The sequence below is a fragment of the Rousettus aegyptiacus genome, unplaced genomic scaffold (genome assembly GCF_014176215.1).
Source record: "Rousettus aegyptiacus isolate mRouAeg1 unplaced genomic scaffold, mRouAeg1.p scaffold_m13_p_12, whole genome shotgun sequence".
Taxonomy (NCBI): Eukaryota; Metazoa; Chordata; class Mammalia; order Chiroptera; family Pteropodidae; genus Rousettus; species Rousettus aegyptiacus.
In genome coordinates, this window is record NW_023416287.1 from 77,001,725 (window position 1) to 77,018,014 (window position 16,290).

At 48.3% G+C, this 16,290-nt stretch overlaps 1 protein-coding gene across 4 annotated transcripts in view; it reads right to left on the reverse strand.

The window, feature by feature from the left end:
- The window catches only part of MYO5B (myosin VB), a 288,112-nt gene that overhangs the window by 38,715 nt on the left and 233,107 nt on the right, over positions 1-16,290 (reverse strand). For all 4 annotated transcript variants that reach the window (XM_016164861.2, XM_036230035.1, XM_036230034.1 and 1 more), the window contains exons 22-25: positions 14,314-14,547; positions 2,707-2,791; positions 1,320-1,465; positions 795-914 (exon numbers count right to left, since the gene is read on the reverse strand). In XM_016164861.2, the coding sequence (XP_016020347.2) occupies positions 795-914; positions 1,320-1,465; positions 2,707-2,791; positions 14,314-14,547 (585 nt within the window). The remainder of the gene's footprint in view (positions 1-794; positions 915-1,319; positions 1,466-2,706; positions 2,792-14,313; positions 14,548-16,290) is intronic.

Genomic DNA, 16,290 nt, shown 5'->3' on the forward strand with positions numbered 1-16,290 from the left:
ATTGCAGACTTCTTCCATCAACTGATTATTGTCTAAGTATCACACGAGCTCCAGCGGGCGGGGGCCTTCTCTGGCTTGTCTCGTCACTGCTGTTTCTCCAGTAGCCCCCAGCCGTGTCCGGCACAAAGACATGCTAAAAATACACTTGTTTTTTTATAACCGTCTCTCCTCTACGTCTATCTTCATGTGCTTCATAAGGTTCTTTATGCTTGTAATTTTCTTCTTTTCAAATGCCAGAGGAAAAACTGTGTATCTATGTACCTTTAACAAACTTACACACAGACTCTGAAGTCCACTGTGTGGTACATTACGTAGTAACTCTAAGAGGCTATTACTGACAAAGACACCATCATTCAGCAAATATTTGTTGTTGTCTGAGTTTATCCAGTGTCCAAGTCAGGGAGGAAAATGTTCTTGCATATTTATTGATATTACTGTATGCGCTGGGATACTGAATGGGGGTGATAAACTATATCTATTTTAATGGCTTAGTGGTTCCTTCTTAAGCCAGCCATTTCGCTTCTCTGCAATCAGTTCTCAGCTTTACAAGAAAAATCAGGGGCCTGCCTTCTTCCTTCCTCTCTGGAGAGAGGGTAGGGTGGAGAAGAATGTAGTGTTTTGCACAGTCACTGTTAACTCCAGAGTACTGTCTGTAAGTTCACTGCCATCCAAGTCCTGCTGTCAGGGACGAGTCTTGGCACTCTGGTCACCACCAACGGAACAGTCTGTGGGGAGCTCCACATGGGTAACAAACACTCCTGGAGCACGGCCAGCCAAGAGCCTGCCTTACTCACCTCCACCTGCTGGAGAGCATCCTCTGTGTCTCCGACTTCAGATGTGGAGATGGAGGGGTAATTGGAGTCAGATTCTAAGCTACTTTGGTTTGATGGGTTCCGCCTGTGGCCTGGGGTTTGCTGTTTAAGGAGAAAAATGTGAAAAACTCATAATGAACTAATGTTAATAAGAAGTATTACTTTTCAAAGACGAGTAGGCCCTGGAGTTGGACTTCTGCCTCATTGTAAGGACTGGGTTCCTTTGTCTTTTAATGAAATATCAATCTCTAACGCTGAGGCCAGTCTCTCTGAAAAGTCCCGGGGAAATAAGCCTTCTCTCCCAGTCTCGCCCTGACAGTCCTGCCAGCAGCCTCTTCTCGAGAAGAACACTGCCAACCTGGCCCTAAATGCCCCCACTTCAACCTGTACTCCACCGGTTTGTTTATGACAACAGTAAGTATATTGGAAGTAGGGGTTACCATTTATACTGTTCATTTAAAGATGCCTTTTTTACCCCTTGTATCTGGGCAGAAGTGCCCTGCTTGCCTTTACGATGGTCATCTCGTCCCGAAGGTTGTCGTATCTCTGCTCCAGCCGTGAATACTCCTTCACGAGGTTCTGGTACCGGGAACGCTCCTCCTCCAGCTCTTTCTTCATCAGATTTTCCTTGACAGAGCTCTGGGCAAATTCATCTGGAAAGCAAGCACGCCGAGCTGCACTTTCTCTTTCCGAACCGATTCCCCTCACATGCACTTGACCTACACTCACTGATTAACCTCTTGTTAAGAGGCTGCCCAGGGCTGCTCTGACACAGACCCTTGAGTTGATCCGGCTCCCTCACCTACTGCAGAGCGAAGGAAAGCTTTTAACTGTGCTTTCGGTCTTCGGAGAGGGGGAGAAAGACGACCCTGGCCCTGGGAAGTGGGGGAGGGGAGCCGGCAGCAGACACGGGTTAACGCTCCAGCCTCTCTTAACGACTGTCACGGCAACCGCAGCCAGCGTTTGCTGGAGAACCTAGGTTTTGTTCCAGAGTTTCTTCCCTACCCCTGATGTTTCCAGTTCTTGGAGCGCAGGGAGATTAACGCAGATTTGAGGAGATAAGGCCGAAGATTAGGAAGGAGCGGGAGGACGGAAAAAGGTAACGTGGATGGGCTTTCTCCCCTGTCCAAACTTATTCGTATTAGTGGAAAGAAACAATTTTAAGAGGGAAATTTAACACACTTTAAGTTGTCGACAAGAATTCGTGCTGGATGGAACTACCCCCTCAGGTGGTTCAAGTCTCTCGGGGTTGGGGGAGGGGCCTGAGAATGGGCAAGGGGAGTGATACGCTGAGGGCCACGCCAAGTCCGGTGGGGACTAGGGTCCCCCACTGCCCCTCTTGTCAAGCAGCATGGGTGGGGGTTGATGTAGTTCAGGGGTCAGTGGGTACTTGACACAGGGGACCTGGATGTGACCCATGACCCTCTCTTTAGCAAATTAACAAATGACCCACTGGGTAGATGAACCCACGACAGGAACCGTGGTTGCTAAAGATGAACTTAAGAACAGCAGCAAGCGCGGCCCCTAAGTGTTGTGTGTCCAGCACCAGCTTAAGCGACTCACACGCGGCATCTGTTCCTCACACGGGCCCTCTGAGGCCTGCGCCTTGGTGTCCGTGGTGCAGATGAAGAAACAAAGGACGACAGTCATTAAGTGACTTGCTCAAGCCCACGCAGTAGCATACGGTCGCGCTGTGCTCTGAGGCGTCATGTCGTCCGTTACGCGTGTCTCACTACATTAAACCAAACGTTCTTTTGCATCTCTCTTCTGTTAGAGCCCTTTTCCCTACTGTAGCATCGTCACTAACTGCGTGCTTGCTAGGAGTCTTTGGGGAAAATCACCGTGGAAAATAAATTAGAGCTCAGAATGAAAAATCAAGCACGTTGGTACTTACCTTTCGACTGGCACAGAATTTGGTGGTTAAGCTGTTCTTTCTCATCTTTCAGGAGAGCGTTTTCTTGCTCCAGGTCTGCAACTCGCTGAAGAGGGAACAACAGAAAAAAAATGTTTCTCCTGTGAAGCTGGGCAAAGGAAAGGCTCCTCGTGTGGGTTTGAATTTCAGCTGGTGATGTTTAAACGCTTTTTAAGAAAACTGAATCAGCCAACGTGGCTTTCATTTCAAGGGAAAAATTGTACACTGGAAAACAAATTCCATTAACACAAGGCAGACTCATTTCTGTTGATGGTCTTCCAAATACCCACTAAAACCTCTTGAAAAGTCTGCACCGAGCTCCCATGCCTTGTTCGGGAACTTACCACAGTAACGGGCGTCCTTGCATTTGGTTGCCTGTCTAGGTAAATTTTGAGCTCTCAAGTCTGAGTCTCAGGAAAGCCAGAAGCTCACGATAAAAAATTCTCTCTGGTCTTCACCCCCCCACTTGCCCTTGCCTGTCTTACTGGACCAGCACAGTCCAGATGCTGGGGAAGGAAAGGGGACTTGCTGCTGACATTCGACTGTCCAATCTAGTGTCTGGCTTCTGACGCTATTGCCAGACGAAACAGGAGGTGAATATTACTGAAAAGGAAAAGGCATACTCATTTTTGCAGGAGGCTATCTAGAGATTTTTCCTACTGATGTCATATCCCTGCCTTCATGAAACAGGTGAGGAAACAATCGTGGAAGTCGTGTGCCCAAGGCCTCTCAATTCGGGCATCCAGACTTGAGCCCCACTTCCCTAGAGGCTGCTTGAACCATCACAAGTCACCACAGAAAGGACTCTTGTGAACATGAAAGCGTGGGCAAAGGCGAAGTCAATGAATGACCTTTACAGCCACGGATCCCGGCTCTGTAAAATCAACACCCAGCTCCCAGGGCTGTTTCAGTATTAAAGGGGGACGACGTGTGTGTGGGGCGCCAAGCGGCAGGCAATGCGCAGAGCAGTGGGTGAAGGTGCAGATGGGTCTACGTTACCTTCATCAGGCGCTAAAGGAAAACGTGCCCTTTAAAGTCATTCCACCACTTGGCAAAAACTTAAAAGTTAATTTCTATTTTTCAAAAATTCTTCCAAAAAAAAAAAACAGAAGAGGAAGGAACACTTCCCAGTTCCTTCCATGAGGCCAGTAATGTCTTGATACCAAAACCAGGAAAAGACATCACTACAGACCATTCTCCCTTATGAGTATACATGAAAAAAGTCTTTAACAAAATACTACCGAATATTCATGATAAACACACTCTACAAACGTCCTCAACCTGACAAAGGCATTTACAAAAACCCACAGCTAACAGCGTACTTTCTGGTGAAAGACGGAATGCCTTTGCCCCAAGAGCAGGAATGAAGACAACAATGTGTGCTCTCACCAACATTATTCAACATTGTTCTGGGGGTTCTAGCCAGGACAATCAGAGAAGAAATAAAAAGCATCCAGATTGGAAAAGAATTAAAACTATATCTACAGCTGACGTGATATTGTATATAGAAAGTCCTAGGAAATCCACTTAAAAATGGATTATCAGAACTAATAAATGAGTTCAAGTTGTAGAGTACAAGATCAACAGACATAACTCAGTGGTATCTCTACACATTGCAATGGATAATTTGAAAAAGAAATTAAGAAAATTCTTTACAATAGCATCGGAAAGAAAATTCTTAGAAATAAATTTAACAAAAGTAGTATGAAACTTATGCTTCAGAAAACTACAAAGTATTATTGAAAGAAATTAAAGAAGATGTAAATAAATGGAAAGATATCTTAAGTTAATGGATCAGAAGTATTGTTAAGATGTAATACCCCTCAAATCAACGCAACCCTACAGATTCAATGCAAACTTTATCAAGATCCCAGCTGATTTTACTGCAGAAATCGACAAGCTGATCCTAAAATTCATGTGAAATATCTAGAGATCCAAAATAATCTTGGAAAAAAAAACTGGAGGATTCACTCTTCTTAATTTTAAAACTTACTGCAAAACTGCAGTAATTAGGACACTACGATACCAGCACAAGGACAGATACACGGACAGCTCACTGGCAAGAATTGGAGTCCAGAAATAAATGCTCGCCATTACAGTGCAATGAAGAAAGAATCATCTTTTCAACAAATGGGACTGAGACAACTGGATTTCCACATAAAAAAGACAAATTGGACTCCTACGTCACATCATATACAAAAGTGAGCTTAAAATGTATCAAAGACCTACATGTAAGAGTTAAACTATAAAACCCTCAGAAGAAAACAGAAGCAAATCTTTGTAACCCTGGATTAGGCAATGGTTTCTTAGATACAACACCAAAACACAAGCAACCAAAAAAAAAAAAAAAGTTAAATTGGACTTCATAAAAATTTAAAACTTTTGTGCTCCAAAGGATATTGTCAAGAAAATTTTAAAAAAGCAACCCACAGAATGGGAGTAAATATTTTCAAATCACATATCTGATACAGGATTTGTACCCTGAATATATAAACACTTGCAACTCAATGATAAAAAGGCAAATAACCCAATCAAAACATAGGAAAGGATCTGAAGAGCCATTTCTGTAAACGGCTAATACATACATGGCAAGATGCTTAACACCATTAGTCATCAAAACCACAATGATACCGCTTCCCACGCAGTTGGATGGCTATTGAAAGAGATCATTGTGAATGTTGGTGGGGGCGTGGAAAAGCTAGAACCCTCACACACTGCTGGTGCGACGGCAACCTGGCACGGCCGCTCTGGAAAGCAGACTGGTGGTTCCTCAAAGGGGTAAACGGGGTCACCACATGCCCTAGCAACGCCATTCCTGCGTAGACATCCAAGAGAAATGAAAACCTAGCTTGGCACAGGCTCCTGTGATAGAGGTTTTTTATCAGCATTGTTCAAAGCACCTAAAAGTGGAAACAACCCAAATGGCCATCGACTGATGAACCAATAGATAAAATATGACCGATCCGCATAATGAAATGCCACTTGGCAATAAAAAGGAATGAAGTACTGATACGTGCTACAACATGGATGGATCTTGCTAAGGGAAAGAGGCCAGACACAAAAAGCATGTATATGATATGATTCCAATTTCATGAAATACCCGGAAGAGGCAGATTTATGGAGACAAAAAAATAGTGTTTGCCTAGGGCAGGGCTGTGACAGCTAACGGGTACAGAGTTCTTTTGAGGGGTGTCGGGGTGGGGGGTGATGAAAATATTCTAAAATTTGACTGTGGTGATGGTTGGAAAACTCTGTGTTTCTGAAAAACCCTTGAACTGTGCACTTTAAATGCGTGATCTGTATGGTACAGGAATTATAATCAGTAAAGCTGTTAAGTTGTTCCACGAAAAAACCAATCTAGTAAGTGCAGGACTCTGGGCTAAGTGTGGCAAAAGATAAAAAGATTAGTAAGACAGGCTCACGGTTAGTTTCTGGTCTGAGTGACAAGCTTCCCCACAGACTGTGCTGAATGACAAACTGAATGACAAACTCTCTCTCTCTGGCTCACGTCATCAGTTCCAGCCATCTGTGGTACATTTTATGTTCTACTTGGGGGAGGAAGGAGGACTCTCCTAAGCCTGTGCAAAGAGAGCCTCAAAGATGGCATCCTCTGTGCAGTAACACAATATATACTAACTAGTATGTGCATGGTGGCTGAGACTAGACAGTGACCTACTGGGATTCCCACCTAGGTGATCACTGCATGGAATTGAGGAGGAGAGATGATCACACTGCTCCCTGGGGACCCACCTGCAGTCCCGTCAAACACCTTTCAAACTCTGCTAGACCCTTTCGGCAGCAAAAGCCAGAAAGGAAGCTCCAGGGATGCTGGCTAAAGGGCAGAAGCCTTTGTGAGGTTTGAATTTCAACTGGTTGTTTAAATGCCATCTTCTTCTCTTCCTCCTGGCTTTCGAGTTCACTCATTTTTACAGAGGTTTTTGTCTCTGTAAATATGAGTCAAGGAAGCAGTCCCCCAACCCTCAACGTCATGCAGAAACAGTCAGGAGAAAATTTCAACAGGCGCAAACAAGGTCACTGGTTCTCCCCTTGTAACTCAGAAGGCACAGACTCCCACCTACAGAGCCTCGGCTCCTCTGGGGAGCTGCTGATGGTGTGCAGGTGGTGTGCAGGTGGTGTGCAGGTGGCCTGCTCTCTACCGCTCCACAGAGAGAGCTGTTGGAGGCTTGCAAAAAGCTCCAAGCACTGTGTCGATCCTATCCAACCCTTTCAAATTTCAAGGAGTTTTCAATTTTGAAAATATGGCTCAAAACTGTCTTCCAGGAAACCGTCCCTTCTCCACCACAGGACACCGCAGCTCCGTTTCACCCTTTCAATTCAGACCGACGTGGTTTCTCCCCGAAGGTTACCCACGATGTTCTGCCACGAGTTACAGAAATGAGGTTCTGACAAGCGAGTACAATTCTGACAACACACTAGTCCGGAACCACCGACCTCACGTCTTTGTATTCGAAGGCCACTCTCCTATAGAGGAGAGCAGAAGCCCCTTCGTGGTCAGGGTGCTCTGGGGAGTCAGACAAGGGGGCATGTTCTGTCTCTCCACAGAACATCAAATGAGATAAAAGTGGGTCAAAAGTGATATGCATGTAACTAATTATGCCAAATTGTTATTCTTCATCAACAATTTATTGTCTCTTATAATTAGTTGAACTGATGTTTTGTGTCTAGAGGAACTAAAACCTGATTTGATGGTGAGGGTGTGGGAAAGAAGAAAAGGCACTGGCTGAGAATGATGCCTTTTCAGCACGGGAGGCTGCTGCTCACTGAGCCTTCTTCCAGCACCTGAGATGACACAGGGCAAGGCTGTCACTCACCCATCAGATACTTTCAGACATGGCTTCTCTGTGCCAGGAGCCTTGAGATACAAAATGAATATGATTCACGGTAGCTACCATCAGAGAGTGCCCAGCCTAAGGCAGGCGCGTAACAATGAGACAACCTATAAGGGCTGTAGCAGATTTCTTAGAGCAGGGTTTCTCAACTATTGATGTTTTGGGCTGTCCTGGTCATGGGAAGATATCGGCAACATCCCTAACTTCTACCCACTAGATGCCAATAACCTGGCCCCAGAGCCTCACCGCGGTCCAGGGGACCACAATGTCATATCACCAGAACCCAGCCCACTGCTGGGATCCCATGCTTGAGTGCAGGTCCAGTCAAAGAGCCTCAGACAAAAATAAGGGCTACTTTAGAGTTTGCTTTTTCTAATGAATGTGTGTATAGTCGACTAAAAAGTCTAGTCTACATGAGCTTGTTTAATCAAATAATTCTATTTAGGAGACATACACAATATGGAAAAAACATCCTTTAAGTGCAACTAATACACTATTACTGGAGAAAGTTCACCGCCTAATGACTTCATGAGCACCATCAAACGAGCTTCGCAAGTAATTGAAATAGCTTCTCTGGATGTTCCAGTCACATCAAACCGAAGCCACCAACAGAGGAAGGCACGTTGTGTGTACCTCTACAGAACACACCCTAGAGTGGGGTCTGAAGTGACTGAGGACAGAAGGACAGGAGGACAGGCCTGCAGACATCCCAGCCAGGGACGGGCTGCAGCCTCTGAACTGGCTGACCCTGGGAGGTGAGGGGTTGCAAGTGATTTCATCATAGTCTATGAAGTACCAAGTTACCACAGAACTAGGACTTTGCTTCCCCCACCAGCCTCCAAAGATGCAGATGGCTCACAGAGCTGGTCGTCACCTGAGAAGGCTTCCAAGATCCCTCACCATTCTTGTCACCTCCCCCTGAGCATCCTGCAGATAGTCATGTCCCTCTGAAATGAAACACGTTCTCTAACCGGTAGAGAGTAAATGCCATTACCAAGAGGCTGGACCTGAAACCTCCATTCCTATGAAGTCTGAGATCACGTAACCTTACTGCAACCACCTGTGACCTAAAATCTCAGGTGAGACTAGTTCTGGGAGAGCCACGGTTAACAGCATGTTCCCACCAAGTCTTCTATTGTGTTTAAGCCTCATTTCTTCCCTCCATCAGGCCTCCAAGGAACACGGCTTTGTTATTCTAAGCCATACATCAAAGTGGCATCCGGGAGCTTTATTTTTCTTTCTTGCCTGGACAATCCTGGAGGGGGGCCCAGTTCCTGCTCTTTAGTGAACAGCAGGGGGAAGGGGTCCCACACTCAGCTCCACCTCCCAGGAGGGCAGAGAGCGCCTCCCCAGTCACACTTCCCCAGGTGCTGGCCACCCCCAGCTTCCCCGTCCCCCCAGCAGGTGGAGAGTTTGTTGGCAGACAGGGCACGTGACAAACCGCTGCAGCCAAATGGCCTCCCTTTTGCAAGCTGTCAGGGATGCTCTTCGCAGGGAGTGAGGCTTAACAAGAACCAGGTGCATCGGCATAATAATAACACCTTTGCTAGGGTTTGGGACTCAAGAACCATCATCCGGCAGCTCCATTTTGGGGGGTGGATGGGAGTCTTTTTAAACTCTTGCAGGCAGTATTACCGGGAGCGTTTCTTCTTTCTAAAAGGTTATTTGGGACAGATCAGAGCAAACACTGGGGTAAATCCCGTTGTATCAGGCTAATGCAGTCCCTGGTAAGTTCCATGAAACAAATTCCCCGGCTCCGTGGTCAAGAACTGCCTTTACCAATGAATCTTTGGGGGCACAAACATAGCTCTGGGCTTTTGTTTTGTTGTGAGCTCTTCTTTTCGAGTTGGATATTTGCACTGTAAAAAGAGCCAGAAGCAAGGTTTCTAATGCAAACTATGGGACAAGCGGATTGGATGCTGACTGGGAAGGCTCATCAGTCCACTGCTGTGTCCTGTGTCCTCGGTCCTCCGTGCTGCACACCTACCATCCAGCAGAGAGCCACAGGCACAGCCCCCCAGCAGGGGCCACACTTCTAATTCTGCAAAGTCTCGTCAAGGGTTACCTGCCTGTTCTCTGAGAGTAAGGTAAGCAAGCGGGAATGCTCCACGTTGTGGGAAGTTATTCAGTCAATGGGAGATTGGCCTAAGCAGAGGAGAAAAGGAAGAAAAGTGACAGAAAGTGCACAGAGCCCGGGTGCCCAACCCCGTGGGCCGCGGACCGGCACTTGTCTGTGGCCTGATAGGAACCGGGCCGCACAGCAGGAGATGAGCAGCAGGTGAGCGAGCGAAGCTTCACCTGTGTTTGCAGCCGCTCCCCAGCGCTAGCATCACCGCCTCAGCTCCACCTCAGATCATCAGGCATTAGATTCTCATAGGAGCACCGGTCCCTGGTGCCAAGAAGGTTGGGGACCGCTGGCATAGAGGACTGTGCAGAAACAAAACCCGAGCTCACCTGGGACACGTGAGTTCCTCATTTCACCGTTAGGGAAATGAAAACAAGGGTGGGACGTGCTCTCTCACTGCTACAGGGCAGGGAAGCATCCCAGAGAAGAGGCTGGCGGGGTCCAGACTCGGCCCAGCATCACGGGTGCTACTGCTGTCATTCGGCATGCGCTGTGCCAAGACATGGGGTGACGAACGAGGGGGGAGTCCAGGTAGGCTGAGACAGAGCTTGTGACCTCCCTGAAGTTACAGGCTAGATGAGTGAATACTAAGCCAGCATTTATTGAGCTCTTACTACATTCCGGGAACTATTATAAATTTACTTAATAGCTTTGAGGTAGGTACCATCGCCATTTTCTTCTAAGGGAACTAAGGTATAAAAACATTAGTGAATTTTCCAAAGGTCACACAGACAGGCACAGGTATGGCTAGGCTACTGTTGAGCAGTCCGGGTCTAGGATCAGGCTCTTCACTACTAGGTCACCCCGTCTCCTGACCTTTCGGAAGGCTGAAAGAACTGCAGTGTCAACAGCCTACAGCAGGCCTCGAAGGACTGGTTCCAACAGCAAGAGCTACAGGGGAAGTTCAGGCAGGGGAGAGCTGCTGTCTCTACAGGGACCGAGTGCCTAAGACAGCTGTTTACCTCCACACGTTTCACGGCTAACGCTGCCGCCAAGGTCAGAGGATCCTTCCCGATCTGACCTCACCACCCTCCTGCCATTCTCCTCCTCGCTCACTCTGCTTCAGGCCCACGGCCTCCCTGCTGGTCCTCGAACCCGTCCAGACTACCACCACCTCAGAACCTGTGCACCTGCTGCTACACTTGTAACCTGTTCCCCAGAAATCCACCATGCTCACTCCTTACCTCTCACAGGCGTCTTCTCAGAGAGATTGTCTCTGGCCGTCGTAAATAAAACCACATCTCTCTCTGGCCCCCACAGGTTCCTCTCTGTCTCCTTTATTCTGCTTTATTTTATAGCACACGATGGATAATTTGTATTTAATTCCTCCCATAACCCCCAAATATTTACACTCCATAAGAATGAGGAGGAACTTTTAAAAATGGTCTATTTTTGCCCCCGTGTGTAGAATACACTCGATAACTATTTATTGAATGAATGAAAGGCAATGGGCTTCCATGATTTCTGCAATAAAACGACGTCCTCCCAAAGATGGGGTGGGGCCCTGTTTCTAACAACCATCAGCCTCCTTGGGAACCATAAATCCTGGAGCTCCTGAGAACACGGCTCTGAGTCTCAGTTGGCACCTTCTGGGACGAAGACTCAAACCATCCCACTGTGAGAACCCCACTCCCCCCACAGTCAGAGCTCTCTACTTCTATCTGGAAAACCCCAAAACCTTTACATTGGAACTAGCCAAGGTAACCAGCTAGCGATACGACGCACAACCCCAATCACGCCAATCTGAACACTCAGGGCCTGAGGGCAGCTCTTCACCCCTCACGAGTGTCAAGGACCCTCGCTCAGAGCCAGGCACCTGGCTGTGGGCTGCTTTTCCTCACCGACCTACAGCCCTGCATCAAGCCAGGCCTTGCTGGCCCCACGAGGCAACTGCAGAGCAGATTCTGAATAACAAGCCATTGCCTTTGCGTCAAAAGTGACCCTGGGATCCATGTCTCTTTCATTAGGGACATAAAATAGCTCAGCCATACAAAACAGCACTCCTGCACACATCAGTCAGCGGAGGGATCGTGAGAGCTTTAAAACAGAATGAAACACATACCTCACACAGGCCAAAAGGACAGGAGTCTGAAGGCCTAGGTGTAGACTGCTCTGGGGAGAGGTCAGAGCAGTGCACCCCTTCAGTAGAAAGGGTGTCAGTCAACTTATGCGGCTCTGTGGACACAGGGGTGGGGTCCTGGCCCCAGGAAGACCTGGCCTCCCGCAGCGCAAGGCAGGGTAGCCACGTGGTCTGACATGTGCATCATCAGGGATGGGCAGCCCAAAGTTTTCCAGGACGCCAGTTCTAACGCAGCATTTGCTGACGGCAATATCAAATCCATTAATTAAACATCTCCCAGCAGTCGGCTTCCTCACTGGGCTTTTCCTGTCTCATCGATTTCGCTCAATGCAGAGCAGGCCCCTGGACAAGCCCGACAGGAAACCAACTGTGTGATTATTCAGCATTTGTGAAGCTTGGACTTGGTGGCTTTGATAAATATTAAACCCTGACTAGGCACAGAAGATGTAAAGGGGAGCGGGGGAGGCCAGCATCCTCGCCTCCCTCGCCTCCCCCCAGCCGCCAGAATAAAAAGATTCTGGAGAGCCTAGGAAAAGCAGAAATTTTGCTTTCACTTCTGTTCTTCCTGTAAAGAGGTGGGACATTAATGAATCATCTTATGCGCGACTTTTCTCCTGGGATCCACTCACGTTTGGGCTCAGGACGGTGCTTTTCTCGTTCTGCCGCTGCGCTTATAATCCCCTCTCCTGCAGTGCCCGTGAATATTTCCCTCTTCCCAGTTCCAAGCGCTCACTGTATTTAAGACCTAGATCGGCACATTCCTCAGAAAGAGTAACGAATTTTAAAGGAGGGGGAAGGGGAGTCCACTTCTTTCTTCCACTCTGCTGAGGACGATTTTCACGTAATACTAGGCTCCCCTGGGTGGAGACCTGGAGATTTTGAAAGTGCTCTGAGACCCCGACCACAGTGCCCAAGGGAAAGCAGCAAAGGAGGCCTGGGAACTGATGAGTCCAGCGCTCTCTGTGGGGGCAGAGACAGGAGACCTCGTTTTGTGCATCTGCTAGGTAGACAGACGCCCCGTGCCTCCTTTGACTGGCACCACCAGCAGTTAATTAGCATTTCTATTTCTCCCATGGGAACCAATCTCAAGAGTTTCCAGTTCTTATTCTCTTCTCTCTGCCACCAACTGTTTCCAAGGGTCAGACAACAAGTATGAAATTCTGTGGTTTATACAGGCTGTAGCTCCACTTTAACTGGAACTTCCCAGCACCACACGCTTGGTCCCAAATGAAGTCGACTTCAGGCTCCATGGAGGGTGTGCCAGCAGGCTTATTTGAGCAGCACGGGCCTGCATCTGGGAGTCCCCTGCCACACTTTCTTGGTCATCTAATTCCCATGTGGATCCCACCTCTGACCCTTGGATAATCCACGAGATCTTGGGAAATCAGTGGCAGACAGGGCTGAAGTTCTGCCCGAGACAGGAAAACCATGTACGTACGCCCAGTGTGAGCTGACTCTGCAGGTTCTCACCTCAAACGGCACTCTGTGTGTCTCCAAGTCACGTCTGAAGGCTCAGCTCAGGAGAAGGTAATGCGGCAGAGGGAGCGAGAGGTCTTTTTTCCCTCTACCAGCCATGTAATTCTATGGAGCTGGCCGGTTACAAGTCCAGAAGGGGACTTAGAGATGATCTAGACCACTTTTTTAGAAAACAGATTAGGGGACGCAGGCCACTGAGGTTTCCCACAGGCACCTGGTGATGGCAGAGCAGGCATGAGAATCGGAAATTGTGACGTCTACCCCGGGAAGCTGTTATTCTAACACTAGGAACATTGACTCCCTCTCTTCCTAGATTCTCGACCCACTGTGACACTCCAGCGACGGCTGGGTACTAAACGAGTGGGCACCGGGCCATGGGGCCCGTGGGTCACTGTAGCAATTCAGGAGAGAGCAGCAAATGCCCCATCTGGGGCGGCGGGGGGGGGGGGGGCGGGGAGGCTCCCTCCAGTGGCATGTGGGATGTCTCTGGTTTGAACAGGTATCTTGGGTGTAGAAGAGGAAATGTGTGTCCTGACTTTTGAGATGGAGGGATGGGGCCTATCCCAGGAAGACCTATTTCATGGGGTGGAGAATAAATGTACAGAGCACACCAACCAGAGTCCCCAGGTCACAGGATTTATCATGGCTAGGGATGTATAGGGGTTGCCTATAACCCCTGTAGGCAGTGTCAAAAAGAAAAGCCACGGCCTCTTTGCCATCGCTCTTGCCCAACAAGGGCTCAAGCCACAGAGATGAGTCAGTGCCAATTCTAGACCACATGATGCCCGAAGCCAGCCAGTGCGGATTCCTCTCAGGGGATGCCAGGGTGTCCAGCTAATGGACGCGACTCAATCAATACTTGCTAGGTGAATGGACACGTGCTTCCGGGGGGTCTCCGAAACATGAACCCTTCACATCTAAATGCAGAGGGATGGTCAGTCTGCGGACACGAGCTCCAGAAAAGCCTGTGGCAACCCTACGGCTTGAAGACATCGCCTTGGAGAGTGCGCTCCGTTCGCCAGCCCAGCACCAAGCCGCCCCCTCTGGCCTCACCATACCTTCCTCAGCTCGTCGTTCTCCCTGGCGTGGGCATCCTCCAGGATCTTGCGCTCCGAGTGGGCCCTCTGCAGCTCAGTCCGCAGGCTCTCGACCTCCTCCTGCAGCCTCAGGCTGCTGTCGCTGCCGTGGCTCTGCTGGTAGTGGGCCAGCTCCTTTTTCAGCTTCTCCACCTCCATGGTGTGAGTGGAGGTGACCGCCGACAACTGCTCCGACAGTGTCTTGAATTCTTTGTTCTGTGGAGAGCCAACAGGGAGAGGGGAGAAGAGGTGGAGAATAAGGTTATCTGGCCAGGAAAAAAAACAACACAACGGCGATTTAAAAAAGAAACGTCCAAGGTGGAATCCAATCTCACAATCACTGCATGCTTGAGTGCTTTCCTGGCATCTCCCTAACAAAACTCTATTGTGGACCTGCGAGAAATGTAGAAAAACGAAAATCACCAATACTGATGCTCAAGGAGCGTTTATGAGCAGTGGTAGAGCTGGCAGCTGGCTGACAACAAGACAGCTTTCTATGTCCGGCTGGACAGATCTTGTGTCTGATTTTTAAGCTGTAGGAACAATGGAGCTGGCTTCCTGGGTCTACAGCCTTTGCTTTTCAGGATTCTCTGCTCTTTCGCACTGGGCTCTCCTACCCATGGACTGGACGGCACAAAGAGCTGCAACCTAATCTCTGGCTCTGGAACAAAGGACCCCTTCAGCATCCCCTCTTCCAAGGGGCCTTGAGATCCCTCTCACCACCTGTCAGCTCGCCCTGTAAGACCTTGACTCGAGAAGCTGACGCCCTGGCAGAAGCTGTCCATGTCATGGGCCTGCCCGGCGGACGGGTTGCCGATCACGTACCCACTTGAAGGACAGGTAAGTGAGACGCGTTACCCCATGTGGCTGGCGCAGGTATGGAGGGGGCCTGGGAAGTGAACAGTAGATGAGCCCACACAGATAAAGCACTGAGGACCAGGTCAAGGGCCAATGTAAAACATGGGCTGAAACTGGTCCTATCGGAGCTGAGGGTATCAGTGGAAAATGGTCAGCGGGGAAAGTGGAAGAGAAGCAGGTCTTTCCAAATACGTAAGCAACAAATAGTTACTGACAGTTCTTCCTTGCTAGTTTCTGCAGGAGCTCCAAGTAGAACAGAGACATTGGCCAAAATACCCATAAGCTGGGACACCAGGAATCAATTATTAATTCACATCAGCAATTAAGTTCCACAGAGAGTAGTGAGGAGCAAAAGAAGAGCCGGCAGACCAAGTAGGAGGCCATGCACGCCGTGGGACCACAAGGCTGAGACCTCCCCCCTTTCTCAGGGAAGCGCTACACCAGGGCTCATTGTCAGGTGAGCAGTGTGGGCTGGGTTTCGGTCCTACTTGTCTCCACAGCCGGTTGATTTGTGCAGTGCACAACCTGCAGAGCTGTGCACAAGAGCCTCTAAGTGCTTCCCAACCAGTGGTCTACAGACCCCTGAGGGAGAGAGAGGGAGAAATCACTGTAAGACAGTCTGCATCATGAAAAATGAGGCATTTCACACACAGTACTAGCTCTTAGTGGGTGCTTACTCTGGGGTAGGCACTGTACCACAGGACTCATATATACACTCGTTCACTCCTCAGAAAAATCCTACGGAGGAAGGTAGATTCATAGTCCCATTTCGCAGTTGAGAAAAACAGAGGAACAGACCAAAAAACTATGACTTGTAACATACTCTTTTCAAATGTATATGGATGCTCTTGTGAGTGATAAATATTAACTAATCTAGCATATTTACTGAATGTATACTAAGTGTACTGAATCAAACTGATTTAAAAGGCTGCTGATTGAAACCGTGTGTTTGCGTAAAATTTTTCAGATAAAACATATTTAAATATAGCCTTATATCCATAAAGGTCTAATAAACTTGATCCTCGCTATAAAAAAAATACAGGTGCAACTGGCCTAGTCACACGTTATGCTTAAGTCAAGTCGGACTGGTAGACAGCTGAG